We start from the raw sequence: 15,479 nt of genomic DNA, 5'->3' as shown, positions 1-15,479 counted from the left end.
TAAACACTGTTCAAGCTTTCTTCCACTCAGGGTCACTTTTTAAACCTCTTAATCATACCTTCATCACCCTTATCCCCAAGATTCCTTTCCCTGATGATGTCTCTCACTTTAGGCCCATTAGTTTTTGTAATGTTATTTACAAAGTCATATCCAAAATTCTAGTGAATAGACTCAAACCTCTCATGGATAGCCTTATAACACCCTATCAAAATGCTTTCATTAAAGGCAGGAACATTACTGATAATATTCTTATTGCTCATGAGATTCTGGATGTGCTTAGGAAGTAAAAAGGTAGACAGGCTTGCTTTGGAGTTCTTAAAATTGACATGAGTAAAGCCTATGATAGGGTCGACTGGACTTTTCTTAAGGCTGTCCTTACTGTTATGAAGTTTGAGGAAAGATGGATTCAGTGGATAATGGAATGCGTGACGTCTGTTAGCTATACATTGCTTGTTAATGGGAATCTAACATCCTCTTTTAAGCCTTCCCAAGGACTACGACAGGGAGATCCTCTCTCTCCCTATTTATTCCTGTTTTGTGCGAATATCCTTTCTATTGCCTTATTGCAAGCTGAAAATCAGAAACAATTAAAAGGTGTGAAGATTGGTAGGAATGGTCTCTCATTCACTCATCTCCTTTTTGCGGATGACTCTCTTTTCTTTTTCAAAAAGGATGATATGTCAGTTACAAAATTGATTGCCATCTTGGACTGGTATTGTTCTATCTCTGGACAGAAAATTAATTTGGCAAAATCGGATCTCTATTGCTCTCCTAACATGGCTGCTGTGGACAAAGAATCTCTTGCTTCTAGACTTCATGTCAATCTGGTTCAGAATCCAACTAAGTACCTTGGAATGACTTTTAAGATGAGGGGAAATAGATGCGCAGACTTTCATTTTCTGGTAGATAAGCTCCATTCTAGACTTCAAGGTTGGAAGGCTAAACTCTTATCACAAGCTGGTAGAACTACACTCATCTCTTCTGTTCTCCAATCTCTTCCCCTCTATGCTTTTTCCTGTTTCAAGGTACCTAATACCATTTGCAACAAAATGGATGCCGTTGTAAGAGCCTTTTGGTGGGGGCATGAGACTGGGGAAAGGAAATTACATGTAATCAAATGGGATAGAGTTTGTCAACCTAGGAGGCTAGGGGGGCTTGGTCTGAAAAAATTCAAAACAATGAATCAAGCCATGATCACCAAACAGTTCTAGCGTATTCATCATAATCCCCATTCTCTTCTAGCTAGGACCTTCAAAGCAAAGTATTTCCCTAGAGGACCAATTCAGGATTGTTGCCCCAAACCACACCATTCATGGTTTTGGAAAAACATCATTAAACAGGATTGTCCAACTTTGAGGGAAGGAAGATGGTGGATTGGGGATGGTTATAATATCCCTCTCAAGCATAAAGACTGGGTTCAATGGTCTCCTCTTAATCTTCAAGACCATAGACTTCCTACTGGAACTGTGGGAGACTTAATTAACCACACATCTGCCTCTTGTAACTGTAATCTAGTTAGAGATCTCTACCCCCCTTCTTTGGCTAGAAAAATCTTTCAAATTCCCATCTCTAAAACAAACTCTGTTCAGGACAAATTGGTTTGGAAACACTCTTCTGATGGGGTGTACAATGTTAAGAAGGCCTATGAGATTCTTAACTTAGAGCAATTACAACCTTCTAATCTTAATCCTTTTAATCAGGTGGTGTGGACCAAACTCTGGAAAGTGAAAACCCCTCTGAAAATAAACACTTTTGTGTGGAAGTTGCTTCTGGACAGCTTACCTACATTTTCCAATCTTAGGAGTAGAGGAATCTTAGCTGACTCTAATTGTCCTTTCTGCAATGAGCATGAGGAGACCAGCACTCATTTATTTCTTTTATGTTCCTTTTCGAGAGCTTGCTGGCATGGCACCACTTTGGCCATACACTCTTCTGACTTCAATAACTTGTCTGTGCAGCAGTGGCTAACTGGGGTTATCACCAAGCACAACAACAAGGACCCTAATGTTATGAACTATCTGCAAGCATTATTCACAACCTTGTGGTCTATTTGGAATCACAGGAACAAAGTTGTTCATGAGGGTATTTCTCCTAATCCTATGAATGTAATTCTCATGGCGCAATCTCTATCTTGCAGGTATAAGGATGCATTCTCAGAACAGCTCAGCTCAAACCAGTCCCCAAGAATATCAACAACTCCAGTCCAATCCGCAGCTGGATCCTGGCAATTAATTATCAAAGTTACTGGGTTCAGAGACAAGAAGAGGAATAGAAGTGCTTTTGGTTTTGAAGCTGTCAACATACAGGGAGAAAGTGTCTTCCTTGCTGTGAATAGTAGCCTAGTTGGAGCAGTAGAGGAATTTTTGCTTGAAGCTGTGGTGGATGCCTGCCTTACAGCAAAATATCATGGGTTTCATAGTATTTTGTTCCTAAGTGATAGCAGAGGATTGGTCAAGCTCTTCAATACCAGGAAGGCTTCTGATTGGCAAACTAACTATAGGCTTGCTGATTTAAATTTTCTTGTACAAAATGGTCTCCTCTGCCACATGATCCTTGTTCCTCATATGCTGCTTAAAACTTTATGTAACGTTGCTAAAAAGGCAGTACAGGTGCCTATTAAACACTGCTGGTTGAACCCAGCTCTTTTGTAATCTCCCTTTTTCAGTATCAAAAAAAAAAAGAGTCCTACCACGATAGCCTATCAATAGGATCAATTTACGAATATAATAAATTTTCTAGAGCCTTTAAATAGGTTTTTAATTTGAAAAAAATAAAAATAAAATTTCTGGTGGATTTCAAAATTCTTTCTTGTGACTTCAAAGAGTCCCTTATGAAGTTAAGGGTTTGCATCTAGTTAGAATGATATCTAGCTAGCATTAATTTTCACGCTTTCTGTTTTGCATCCAACTTGAAGATACGCATCCTAATACTTATGATGCTCTCCTAATAAATAATACTTTACTCTGTAGGTATCAAAGAGGTTATGCAGGTAACCAGAAGGAACAAACTTTGTCGATTTTGTTAGAGATATATATTAGACATATTAGCCCAATATAATAGGCCCAAGCCCATTCTTGCTTGTACTAGTAGTCTAGGGTTTAGTCGCCTATATATACTCATGTTAGGGTTCATTGTAACACAGGAGGTTATTGTACTACACTCTTACACAATAAAGATGTAGCCCTTAAGGGATTCCTCTATGGATGTAGGCCGTCAAGGCTGAACCACGTAACCCTCGTGTTCTCAGTGTTCCTCCTCTATGCTTCCCCTTCCGTATCCACTCTAGCATACACAACATGATATATCACATCGCGTTGCTAATATTTAACATGGTATCAAAGCCAAACTTCATTCTTGGCATCAAACAAATATCTCTACACAACAAAGAAGAATATCACATGCACACCACCATCAGAAGTCACGCATGCTTCTCTGCTGGATCTAGACTCCACGGCATCTCGCAGCCACCGTGGCGTAGTGCTGTGTCCAAGATCCACAAATTCAAGCAAACCCGTGACATCAATCTCAGATCTACGCAACTTCAAGCTTCGCCTGATGAAACCAACACCACAGACGTGCTCCAAGATCTCCTGCGACCAAAACCCAGAAATCCGGTCACCCGAAGCCTTGCCACGCGCCTCCGTAGCCTCTGGAAAATCTCCCACGCGCCGCCATAGAATCCTTACTTCTAGATCGTCTTCTGAGCGCACGCGCCTCCCTATTGGCCTCCTCGTTCGCCGATCTACGAAACCTGCGATTCCGGCCCTCATCTGAGATAACACGCGCTCTCACGCGCTTCCAGGATTTCTGGCTTCTCCTCCACGTGCCGGTAACGCTATCACGTGCATTCCATGCGCCAGAAAACTATTGCTGATGTCATCTGACGTCATCGGATGACGTCATCACTCCACGTCAGCAACCATGCAATCACATCCACGTCAGCCCTAGTCCACGTCAGCGACACGTCATCAGCCACGTCAGCAGTGTCGTCTCGTCAGCACCATGTCACCTAGCTGACCGTTGACCGGACCGACCCGACCCGGACCACCCGGATCTGACCCGTGAGCACTTTGACTGTTGACTTTGACTCTGGACCAGTTGACTTTGACTGTTAAAGGAAAATAATAAGTAATAGAAAAAGAGGATGATAGACTTTTTTTTTTTTTTTGATAAGAAGATTCAAATATCTTATAAACCTTCAGAAGCATTACAAGCAATATCCTAAGAACACGCGTCCTCAATCAAGTTTGGAGTTTCCTCCAACCATACAACAAAATCACCCACATATTTTGCATGTTGGGCTAGGATGTGGGCTGGCCTATTGCCTTCCCTTTTAACATGACAGAAAGAAACAAAACGGAAATTATCTAAATGGGCCAAGATGTTGTCTGTGATTGTTTCAATAGAGGCAGGGGCCTCTGATATTCCAGTTAGGATATTCTTAAGTGTGCTGGAGTCGGTCTCAAAATACACCTCTATAAACCCCGCCTCCCCTGCAAACTGGACTGCAACTTCCATAGCCTTCGCCTCTACTTCTAGCGCTTCTAGGTTGGCAGGGACTCTCTTGCTCATAGCAGCCAAGACCAAGCCTTGTGAGTCCCTAAGCACCAGACCCGCCCCCATAGCCCGAAGGTCTTAGAATATTGCAGCGTCAACATTCATTTTGTACCGAGGTGGTTCTGGAGGAAGCCACCTGACATGCCGCTCTGGACCAGACAGAAACACCCTTTCGTTTGCGCCCCTGAACTCCTCCACTATAGCAACTGAGCTCCTGGCCAGAGTGTTACCTAACCGACTCATACCCCCGTTACGAACGGTGTTCCTGTCCTTCCAAATTTCCCAGCACATGGAGATGGTTTTTTCCATTAAGTATGAGGACACCGGGCTTTGTTTCACTAGCTGCCATATTACATCAATGAAATCCCATCCTTTATCAATAGAGAAAAGGAGAGTCGTTTTACTGTTGCTTCAAGCATCTTTCGCCTTATCACAGAACCAAAAGAGATGAGTGCTGGTTTCGGCTTCCTTCCCGCAATGGTTGCACGTCTCATCCTTTGTGATTTGCCTCTTCTTCAGGTTGGCTTTGGTGGCTAAGGCACCTCGACAGGCTCTCCATGCAAAACTCCAGATTTTGTTAGGAAGATGCAGGTTCCAGATTCGTTTCCAAAGGTTCTTCATCTCCGATGTATCAGAGCAATCTTCCTTGTTGGAATTCTCCATTGCACGGATGCTGTGATAGGCGCTGCTAACCGAAAATTTCCCACTTCTTGTACCCCTCCCAGACCACTCTATCCGCTTGCAACCTTTGGCTAAGAGGGATGCTCATCACCAGGTCAGCTTCCATAGGATTAAAGAGGTGCTTAACAACGGCCAAGTTCCATTCTCCACGATCTTCCACAATGAGGTCACAAACCTTTGCGTTAGCCCACTGGACCTGAGCGGGAGAGAGGATCCTCGGGTAAGACAAGGATGGCAGCCATTCATCAGTCCAGATTTGAATACTTCTGCCGTTACCCACCCTCCACCTAACCCCCTTCTTAACCACAGATTGGGCAGACATTATGCTTCGCCACGCAAAAGACGGGTGATGACCAATGGAAGCCTCAGTAAAATCACAATCCGGGAAATACTTCGCTTTGAAAACCCTTGAGAAAAGAGATTGGGTGTTGGACAGCAGCCTCCACCATTGTTTCGCTAAGAGAGCCTTATTGAAACTCTTCAAGTCCCTAAAGCCCATCCCACCGTTTTCCTTTGATTGGCATAGCCACTCCCAACTAACCCAGGCCAGCTTCTTCTCATTCTTTCTTTGGCCCCACCAAAACTGTCTTATCATGCTGGTAAGGTCATCACAAAGGTTATCCGGGAGCTTAAAACAGCTCATAGTATAGGACGGGACCGCTTGAGCCACGGCCTTAATGAGAACCTCTTTGCCGGCAGCCGAGAGGAGTTTCTCTTTCCAGCCCGACAGTTTGTTAGCTACCTTGGACTTCAATTAAGCAAAGGAATTGGATTTTGATCTTCCAATTAGGGAGGGAAGACCTAGGTATGTTTCATGTTGCTTAATCACTTGAGCGCCAAACATAGTTTTGATCTTTGTTTGCACTTCTCCTCTTGTGTTTCTGCTAAAGAAGAGGGAGGTTTTCTGATTATTTAGCAGCTGCCCCGAAGAAGCTTCATACACTTTGAGAATTCTTAGGATTTCCACTCCCTCCGCTTCGGTTGCTTTCCCAAAAATGATACTGTCGTCCACAAAAAAGAGATGGGAGATTTTTGGCCCTCTTCTACAAACGGATATCCCACTAAGGCTCTTTCTTTGCACAGCCTTGTGTAGCATTGCTGAAAGCCCTTCCGCACAAATAAGGAAGAGGTAAGGAGACAATGGGTCCCCTTGCCGTAAACCCCTTGACGGGATGATGTGGCCTTGAGGGATTCCGTTAATTTTGATGGCATAAGAGACTGAGCAAATGCACTTCATGATCAGTGCTATCCATTTCTCCGCAAAACCCATTTTCAGCATTATCCGTTCCAGGCAGCCCCATTCGACCCTATCGTAGGCCTTGCTCATGTCCAGTTTCAATGCCATCTCCCCCACCTTGCCCTTCCTTCTCTGGCTGATATGATACATTGTCTCCGACGCCACCAACACGTTGTCTGTAATGAGCCTTTCAGCCACAAAGGCACTTTGATTCTCACACACTAGCTTAGGTAAAATCTGTTTAAGCCTGTTGGCAATAGACTTGGATGCAAGTTTATACACAACGTTACATAGACTAATAGGACGAAAATCTGTCACCCTTTGTGGTTCTTTTACTTTTGGAATTAAAACAATGTGTGTTTCATTGAAGTGCAGGGGAATAATGCCTAAGTTTAGAAAATCTAAAACAGATTTTACAACTACAAGGCGTACCTTAGACCAGAATTTCTGGTAAAAAATTGGGGGCATCCCGTCTAGGCCCGGAGCTGAGGTGGGGTACATGTGTTTTAGAGCAGAGTCCACTTCTGAAGCCTGAAAGTACCTAGTGAGCAAAACGTTCATTGGCTCCGTCACCTTTCCTTGAATAGCAAGGATAAGTTCCTCACTCACCACTGGGTTGGACGTAGTAAATAGGCTCCCAAAATAGTCCACAAAGGAATTTTCAATACCCTCATCTTCACTTTGCCAGTTCCCAGAATTATCCATCACACCCTGGATAGTGTTCCGGTTATATCTGCTTGAAGCCTTAGTATGGAAAAAAGACGTGTTTTTATCCCCGTGTTTCAGCCAGCATATTCTGGACCTTTGGCGCCACATGATTTCCTCAGTATCCAATAAAGTGTTTATCTCTGTTCTAGTGCACTCTATCTCCTTCAGTGTAACAGAGGACCCCCTCATACCTTCCAACCCCTCCAATCTAGCTTGCAGCATCGCTAGTTTTTTCCCCACATGCCCAAAAGAGTTATTGTTCCAGGCAGACAAGGAGCGCCTACACTCCTCTAGACAGGAAGAAAGAGGAGAAATGGGCACCATGTGCAATCCTCTGTCCCAAGCCTCTTCGATCACTCCGACACAAGCTTCATCTTTCAGCCACATTTCTTCGAAGCGGAACATTTTCTTACGACGCCCACCCTTTCTTTTTTGCTGAATATCCTTGAGAATTAGAATACAGTGATCAGAGGATGAGTTGGGTTTATGGTGGAGTTGCATTTTCGGAAACCTGGCTGCCCAATTTGTTGAGACTAGAGCTCTGTCAAGCCGCTCCCTAACCCAACCTCTGCTGCCTAAGCGTCTACTCCAAGTAAAGTCTTGGCCTGTATACCCCATGTCACGAAGGTTACTCGTGTTAATTGCATCACAGAAGGCTTCCATTTGTTTCGCCGGTCGAGTACAGCCACCCTCCTTTTCACTACTATTCATCAACTTGTTAAAGTCACCAAGGCAGACCCACGGCAGAGAGTTCAGAGAGGATAACCGGTTGAGCAAAAGCCAAGATTCTTGTCTTTTACTCGTTTCCGGGTTTCCGTAAAAACCTGTTATTCTCCATTGCTTCCCGTTAACCCCCTGATCAACTATCGCGTCAATGTGGCTGTCGGAGAAAGATTGGATATCCACTTTCAACTCTTTTTTCCAAAGCAATGCTAATCCCCCACTACGCCCCTTGCACGGCACCACCAGCCCTTGGGACCTTTTCAACCCCTCCTTTATACCAACCATTTCAGATAAAACTAATTTTGTTTCCATTAAAAAAAAAAAACTGGGATCTTCAGAAGACACTACCTTCTCAAGGGCATGAACTGTACGCCGGTTCCCAAGCCCCCTACAGTTCCAGGCCATTGTACTCATTGATGACGGCGGGGCTGCGCAGCAGCCTCCGCCGAACCCATGTGCTTTGCCCAGAGGTGACCCTCCGGACCCGCTTCATTCTCTTTCTTGCTTCTTTTCCAGCTCTCTGTTTCTTCTTGGAGTACTTTGAGTGGTGCCGACCCTTTCCGTTTTGATCCCGATTCAGACCCATTGTTGGAATGGTGCGTCACCTCTGCTCCGTCTCTCCTCAATCTTTTCCATGTTCCAAGTTTGGCCCCATTTTGTGCTGCTGGTTGCTGAATCTCAACCTCACCCGCTGGAGGTTCGTTCTCCTTTCCCCTGTTCACGAGAGTTTTTGTTTCCTCTGGAAGTTTCTTTTGGCTTCTTGTATTCTGTCCTAAACTTTCGCTCCTTGCTACGTTGACTTGCTTTTGTTCGTTTAGGCAGATATCAATCCCCTTGCTTCTTAAGATCCGGCCTCCTTCAACTAACACCTGGGCCGTATGACTCTGGCTACATTGGGCTTCTACTTGGTTTTGTCCAAGCCCATTTGGGCCCGCTAGATCAGCTGATGGGCTTAAGTGTGGTCGTTGGGGTATAAGGGTCTTGTCCGTTTTCCCGCCCATAGACAACTCCTCGGATTGAGCATTATTTGAAAAGCCTGTAGCTACTTTGCTTTCCCTTATAGCCTCCCGGTTTCCCATTTTTCCTTTTCCGTGTCTACTGCATGAATGGCACAATCAATCTCCCTTAATTGCGTCTCAAAGTCATCTTCCTTCTCTCTTTGAAAAGTCACATCCATCATGACCGCCTCTGACATTAGGTTCGACATTACCGATGTAGTTGGTATTTCACCCACTCCACCATGTCCTGCCTTTTCCGATGATCTCCACCTACTATTCATTGCCTGGATTTTGCTTTGCTTCTGGTTTCCGGACTTAATTCCGTCTTTTTCATTTTTCCGAGATGGTGTTTCTGCAACTTGCGGCCTTTGCAATCTTTCCGTATCTGCACGGAGCCAGGGGCCGTACTGCCTCTCTTCAAGCTCTAGGGACTCATTGTTGTCCAACCAGAGTGGGCAATCTCTATCGTCGTGGTCCAGTTTCCCACACCAATAGCAAAAGATGGGGAGGCGCTCATATCGGAAATCGACCCATTCCTTCTCCGTTTCTCCCATTCGCACCACCCTTCCCTTGCACAGGGGTTTTGATATATCGATGTTCACTCTTATTCTAAGGTACTTTCCCAACCTGAACCCTTTTGAACCTATATCCACCTTCTCTATCAGCCTCAAAGGCCCTGCAATCTTGTTTGCGACCTCCATCGTCTGCATTCTCATCGGTAGGCCATGTATCTGTATCCAGAAAGAAGACCTATCGAAGCTTATCGTTGAGATTGAGTCCCCTTTACCCAGCTTGTGGAGGACTAATAAGTATTTATCAAAAGACCATGGGCTTGCCCATAGTACTCTATTCATGTCCCCTTCATTTTGGAACAAGAACAGAGTAGTATTGTCACCGATGTCCTGTACCACAAAGTTTTCCTTTGTTTTCCATATCAGTTTCAAGGCCTTCACTACTGCCCCCAAGTTAATATGCCTTTTCGACAGAAACTTACCTGCTAGAACCCAGCCCTCATTCACCTCCTCTTCTTCTAGGACTACCTGTTCTGCTTCATTTTCTGTCAGTTTTAGTTTCTCACACTTCTTTGCGATTTCCTCCATTGGAAGCAACCAACCTAAACTGAATCCCGCACTGGAATATTTCTACCGGAAAGGAGAAACGACTCTTGTCTGACGACAAGCCACTTTTTTCACCTCAGGAGTTTCCTAGGAAACTTAGAGAGAAAACCTGTCTCTATCGAGGATGATAGACTTTATTTCTAGTTTCTAGCTGAAGATTAGATAAATAAATTTTCCTACAAGAGAAAGAAGTAGGAGAAGGCAAATATACCCCCAGCTTTAAAATAAGTAAATAACATAAAGAAGATGAGAAAAAAGGGGGCTAAAGTTTCACAATAAATTTTATAATAACTGAGTTGTTAATTGTTCTTGATTTTTATCTGAACCTATTACGTACATCACTTTGTTATCTATCATATACAACAAGACTTGAAAAAATTTATAAAAAAATTTGTGCCTCAAAACCTATTGTTGTCTTAATTTGACTGTGTAAAGAAATTGAAAAAAAATGAAAAAAAAAAAAAAAAAAATATATATATATATATATATATATATGTGTGTCCATACAAATTCTTCGTTAGAGAATATCTTGTTTTTTCACCCCAAAAGATGATAACTCTAGGTGTCCCAGTTCTTCATGTTTGACAGGTCCAAGTTAGAGTTCTCCGTCTCCGATGTCAACAATAATCGATTTGGGTCCTAAACATAGAGACAATAGAGTATAGACTACAGAGAGTCCTTACCAGTCGTAGCATTATCCACAGGCCACAAGCCAATAATTGTATCTAATAACTTCAGTACATTAGGTAACATAGGTCACATAGTTTGCAGCAAGGAAACAATGATATTGATCTCCATTAAATTAGTTTTGTAGCTAGAAGCTCTCTCTCAAAGTTACTCAAACTAAATTTGATTTTGTCCAACTATCCTCATCATTTAAGAGCAAAAGAAAATTTCAAGGCCTATAACATAGCTCCAGATGCAAAGTAACAATATATGATGTTTGAGGATTGGTTATTTTGAAGTCCTTTGGCTAAATATTGCAAAAAATAAAATTTATTTGTGATATGGACATTGTTCAAACTTATTTGGGAAAATGAGGAGAGAAACAAATTTCGGCAATGGTGTTATCAAAATTCTAAGAAAAAGCATGAGAGAGGAGAGAGAAATGATGTGATGGAGGGAGAAAGAGACAACTGAATTTCAGTTATGTAGTTACCGAATAATTCTTGCCCAGAATGCAAGTTGCCCAGATTAGAGAAGTGCTCGAAAAGGAGAGAGAGAGAGAGAGAGAGAGAGAGAGAGAGAAAAAAAAGGAATTGTGGTAATGGAGTTGCCGAAATTGTAGAGAAGAAGAGAGAGGAAAAAAAAAAGAATTAAGGCAATGAAGTTGCCATAGGGGAGAGGGAAAAAAAAGAATTTTGATAATTGAGTTGCCGAAAATGTAGGGGAGAGAAAAAAAATAATTTTTGTGGCTTGCCGAAATTGGAAAAAAAAAAAAGAATAATTTTCTTTTACTATGGCAAGGAATAAGAATATTTTTTACTATTTGAATTTTGAAATGAAGTGACATAGATGTGCTGTACAATTTTTTTCTTTTGCAATGTACAAAACTGCCTATAATTTTTTTAACTCTTCTCTCACCTCCAATGTCGGTAACACCACTGCCGTAATTTTTTTTTTTTTTTATCTACCTTATATTTTTGGCAACTCAATTGCCATAATTTTTTTTTTTTCCCCTCCAATTTCGGCAAGCCACGATTCTTTTTATTTTTTTCTCCAGTACATTTTTGGCAACTCAATTGCCATAATTTTTTTTTTCTCCAGTTTCAGCAAGCCACAATTCTTTCTTCTTCTTCTTCTTTTTTTTTTTTCTCCCCTACATTTTCGGCAACTCAATTGCCATAATTTTTTTTTTACTTTTCCCTACAATTTTGGCAACTCCATTGTCTTAATTTTTTTTTTCCTCTCTCCTACAATTTTGGCAACTCCATTGCCACAATTCTTTTCTCTCTCTCTCTCTCTCTCTCTCTCTCTCTCTCTCTCTCTCTCTCTCTCTCTCTCTCTCTCTCTCTCTCTCTCTCTCTCTCTCTCTCTCTCTCTCTCTCTCTCTCTCTCTCTCTCTCTCTCGGGCAAAACTTACATTTTAGGCAGGAATTTCGGTAACTACATCACCGAAATTCAATGGTCTCTTTCTCCCTCCATCACATAATTTCTCTCTACTCTCTCATACTTTTCTTAGAATTTTGGCAATATCATTGCCAAATTTGCTTCTCTCTTCGTTTCCCCAAATAAGTTTGAATAGTGCCCATATTACAAATAAACTATATTTTTTTGCAATATTCAGCTAAAAGACTTGTTATTTTGGCCAAAAACTTTTTTATTTTTGGAATTTTTTTTCAAAAACATTTTATTATATTTTGTGTGACGAAAAACGAAAGTCAACTGAAAGTATTTTTGTTTTTGTTGTTATTTATTTGTTTATTTTATAATGTTCAATGGAAAACAAACAAAAAGTAGTATTCTCTCTGTCAGATACTGATTGAAACATTTAGATTGATACGATTATTAATTAATGAAAAATGTAACAATGTAGTATCAATTTGGTATTGTTGTAAGAAATAGAGAATTAGTTGTATATTTTGTTTGTCATTGAGTACTTGAACTGAAAAGAGCCAGTGTCTGTTTGGCATTACTGTAAAAAGTAAGTTTAGTTACTGATCGTTAGTAGTAGAACTTTGCAATATAATCCTTTTACTAAAAAGTTCTTTAGCATCTTCAGTATTTGGTAAATTATAATGAATAGTACTTTAAAGTTTTGGATTTATGAATCATGGGCAATAAATTATAGAGTTATATATATATATATATATATAATTTTCAAATTTCAGTTTTATCCTTAAAACTACTATAAGGGTCCCCTTTAAATTTTCTAACAAAATTATCAAACATTTGTTAATTTTAACTGAAAGAGTTTTTAATCCTCTTAAACCACTTTTCCAACTCTCTAAACAAAACCAAACAGTACCTTAATGTTTTGGGTGTTCAGCAAATACAGTGAATAGTGATTTTAACCCTTAATTTTAAAGCCTGAATGGTAAACTGTAAACTTTTTTTTTTTTTTAATTTTATTTTAAGAGTACCAAAGGGTTTGATAGAACTTAAAACCATTTTAATTCTTCCTAACAGACACCATCTCCCCCCCCCCCCCCCTCCCAAAAAAAAGCACTTTATGGGATTTACAGTTCTTTTTTTTTTTTTTTTTAATTTCTTTTATAGAAGATTTAAAGCTCATTGTTGATTGTACTAACACACAACTAGAGTTTTACGGGGCAACAATTGTTTTGTTACTAACGCCACGGTTCAGTGGATCCAAAATTTATAGGAATTGAATGGATTTTGACTAAATTCGATACTCTCCAAAGAATTGTTAAGAGAGAAATATATAGAAAAAATTAAGAGAGATATGCACAAAGGCAACAATTTTAGTATTATTCAAGATGATAGAAAGAGGGATTACAAAGAATTATTTATAGATAACTAGTCTTAATCTAATTGACCCACATGGCTCAAAACTATTGGTTCACTAATTTTCAATGTGCTCTTACTAGTGTCACGTGTGTTTATAAAAAAAAATATACATGTAATTAGTGTACTAGACTACTAACCAACTCACTAATACTTATCCCATTATAACTAACTATTAACTAACTTTTCTAATCAATTCAATCTTTGGGATCTCATCCATCTAAGCTATTTAGGATTCCTAACATATCCCTCCCCTTCAAAAACTGTCCTTAAGGTTTTGTTGATTTTGGTGTCAGCAAATGTGAGTGAATCTTTTGCATGCTTCTTTAGCACAATCTTCCAATGGACCAATATCTTTATAACATTTTAATCACCATGTTCATGCACTTTTCTTTGACAATGGGCTTTGTGTACATGAAGATTAATTCTTTGTAGACTTTCAAACTCTACTCAAATTCTTGAGCCTTCACTGGTTCTTCGATCTTCAAGGTCTCATTAGTTCTTTGGATCTTGGATTATTCTCAGATCCTGTAAATCTCCTTTGACTCTTGAACAATTGGAATTTTTGGCTCCTGCTCTTCAATTCTTATGTCCCTAACACTTGGACTACTAGTTCTTGACTCTTGAGTGGGACCCTTTATTGGTGGATCATGGATTGGTGTTTGAAATTAATCTTGTAGGATATACAAAGTCCACCCAATCTATGCATATTCCCTATGCCTCCACATTTTAAACCATTCTCACGCCTCTCCTTCCATTTAATAAGAGGTAATGGAAACCATAAGATGTGGTGAAGTGTTAAGAGGAAAGAATTTGTAGACCTTGAAAAGCCACCAAAATGATCTCCACTTTTGAATTTTTGTAGCTCCAATGAATTTTGATGAGGTGTAATGGATTTGATCATCTCAAATTGGCTCTGATACCATTTGTTAAGATTTCGGTGGTTCCCAAAGGAAATGAATTTGAATTGCATGGATTTTGACTAATTTCAAGGTAGTCACCTGTCACCCTCCAAAGAATTTTTAAGAGAGATGCACAAAGGCCAACAACTTCATTATTAGTTAAGATGATACCAAGAGGGTTTACATGGATCCATTTATATATGACTAGTCCTAATCTAATTGACACAGATGGCTCAAAACTACTAGTTTATTAATGTTCCATTTACTCTTACTAATATCACATGTGTTTATAAGAAATATACATGTGAATAGTGTGCTAGATTACTAACCAACCCACTTTTACTTATCCAATTGTAACTAACCATTAACTAAATTTCCCAATCTAATTAAATATTTGGGATCTCATCCATCTAAGCTATTTGGGATCCTAACATGTTTCCTTATATATCAAGGGAGGTTATGGTTTTTTACTCAACAATAAAAAGAAAATGTTTTTTTGCTATAATAAGGGGACATGCTATTTAAGGACTCAAATTTGAACCTCTCATTTTTAAAAATAAAAAATAAAAAATCAACAATCTTTTAAGGGATTTAAAAAAAAAACCAAAAATCAAAATTGAACACGATTTTAAGGGTAGGCCTGAAGGTACCAGTCAAGCTAAGAGGTTAAGGTAGCGTTTGATAACTTTATTGGTATTCTGGTATAATGCTTTCTAAAATAGCATTATGCCATAATGCCTTTTTTTTTTTCTTTTTTTTTTCTTTTTTTTTTTAAATACATTTGGTATTATGTTGAAAACTTTTACTAGAAATTAATTATACTTAATGAAATTGCGTTTGGTTATTTAATTGGAAAATGCATTTTTCTCATCGAATAATAATTTTATTATTTCAATATTAAAAAATTAATAATGTTTTTAAAGAATAACCCCAAAAAAATTAATTATTTAATTTTAATTAGATTGAAAGTTTTTTAATTTAATTTATTTTTTTTATTAAACTCTCTGATGTGACATTTTTTTAATTTAAAATGCTAATTTGGCATTTTAAAATATTATTATAATGACTATGTTAGCTTCATGTTTGC

General features: G+C 39.7%; 3 protein-coding genes across 3 annotated transcripts; 1 reads left to right on the top strand and 2 right to left on the bottom strand.

Moving 5' to 3' along the window:
- The first annotated feature begins 326 nt into the window (after window positions 1-326).
- On the top strand, window positions 327-2,651 carry LOC126719671 (uncharacterized). The gene is made up of 2 exons (XM_050422202.1): window positions 327-1,025; window positions 1,341-2,651. Exons 1-2 carry the CDS (start codon window positions 327-329, stop codon window positions 2,649-2,651), a joined length of 2,010 nt encoding a protein of 669 aa, XP_050278159.1.
- A 2,594-nt stretch (window positions 2,652-5,245) lies between these two features.
- On the bottom strand, window positions 5,246-5,881 carry LOC126719670 (uncharacterized mitochondrial protein AtMg00310-like). Its single transcript, XM_050422201.1, has one exon. The coding sequence runs from the start codon at window positions 5,879-5,881 to the stop codon at window positions 5,246-5,248; it is 636 nt and encodes a 211-aa protein (XP_050278158.1).
- A 3,082-nt stretch (window positions 5,882-8,963) lies between these two features.
- Window positions 8,964-10,004, bottom strand: LOC126719669 (uncharacterized). The gene has a single exon (XM_050422199.1). It carries the CDS (start codon window positions 10,002-10,004, stop codon window positions 8,964-8,966), a length of 1,041 nt encoding a protein of 346 aa, XP_050278156.1.
- Window positions 10,005-15,479: the final 5,475 nt, after the last annotated feature.

The sequence above is a fragment of the Quercus robur genome, chromosome 3, assembly GCF_932294415.1.
Source record: "Quercus robur chromosome 3, dhQueRobu3.1, whole genome shotgun sequence".
NCBI lineage: Eukaryota > Viridiplantae > Streptophyta > Magnoliopsida > Fagales > Fagaceae > Quercus > Quercus robur.
The sequence above is the reverse complement of the archived record's forward strand: the minus strand, read 5'-3'. Positions and strand labels throughout refer to the sequence as shown.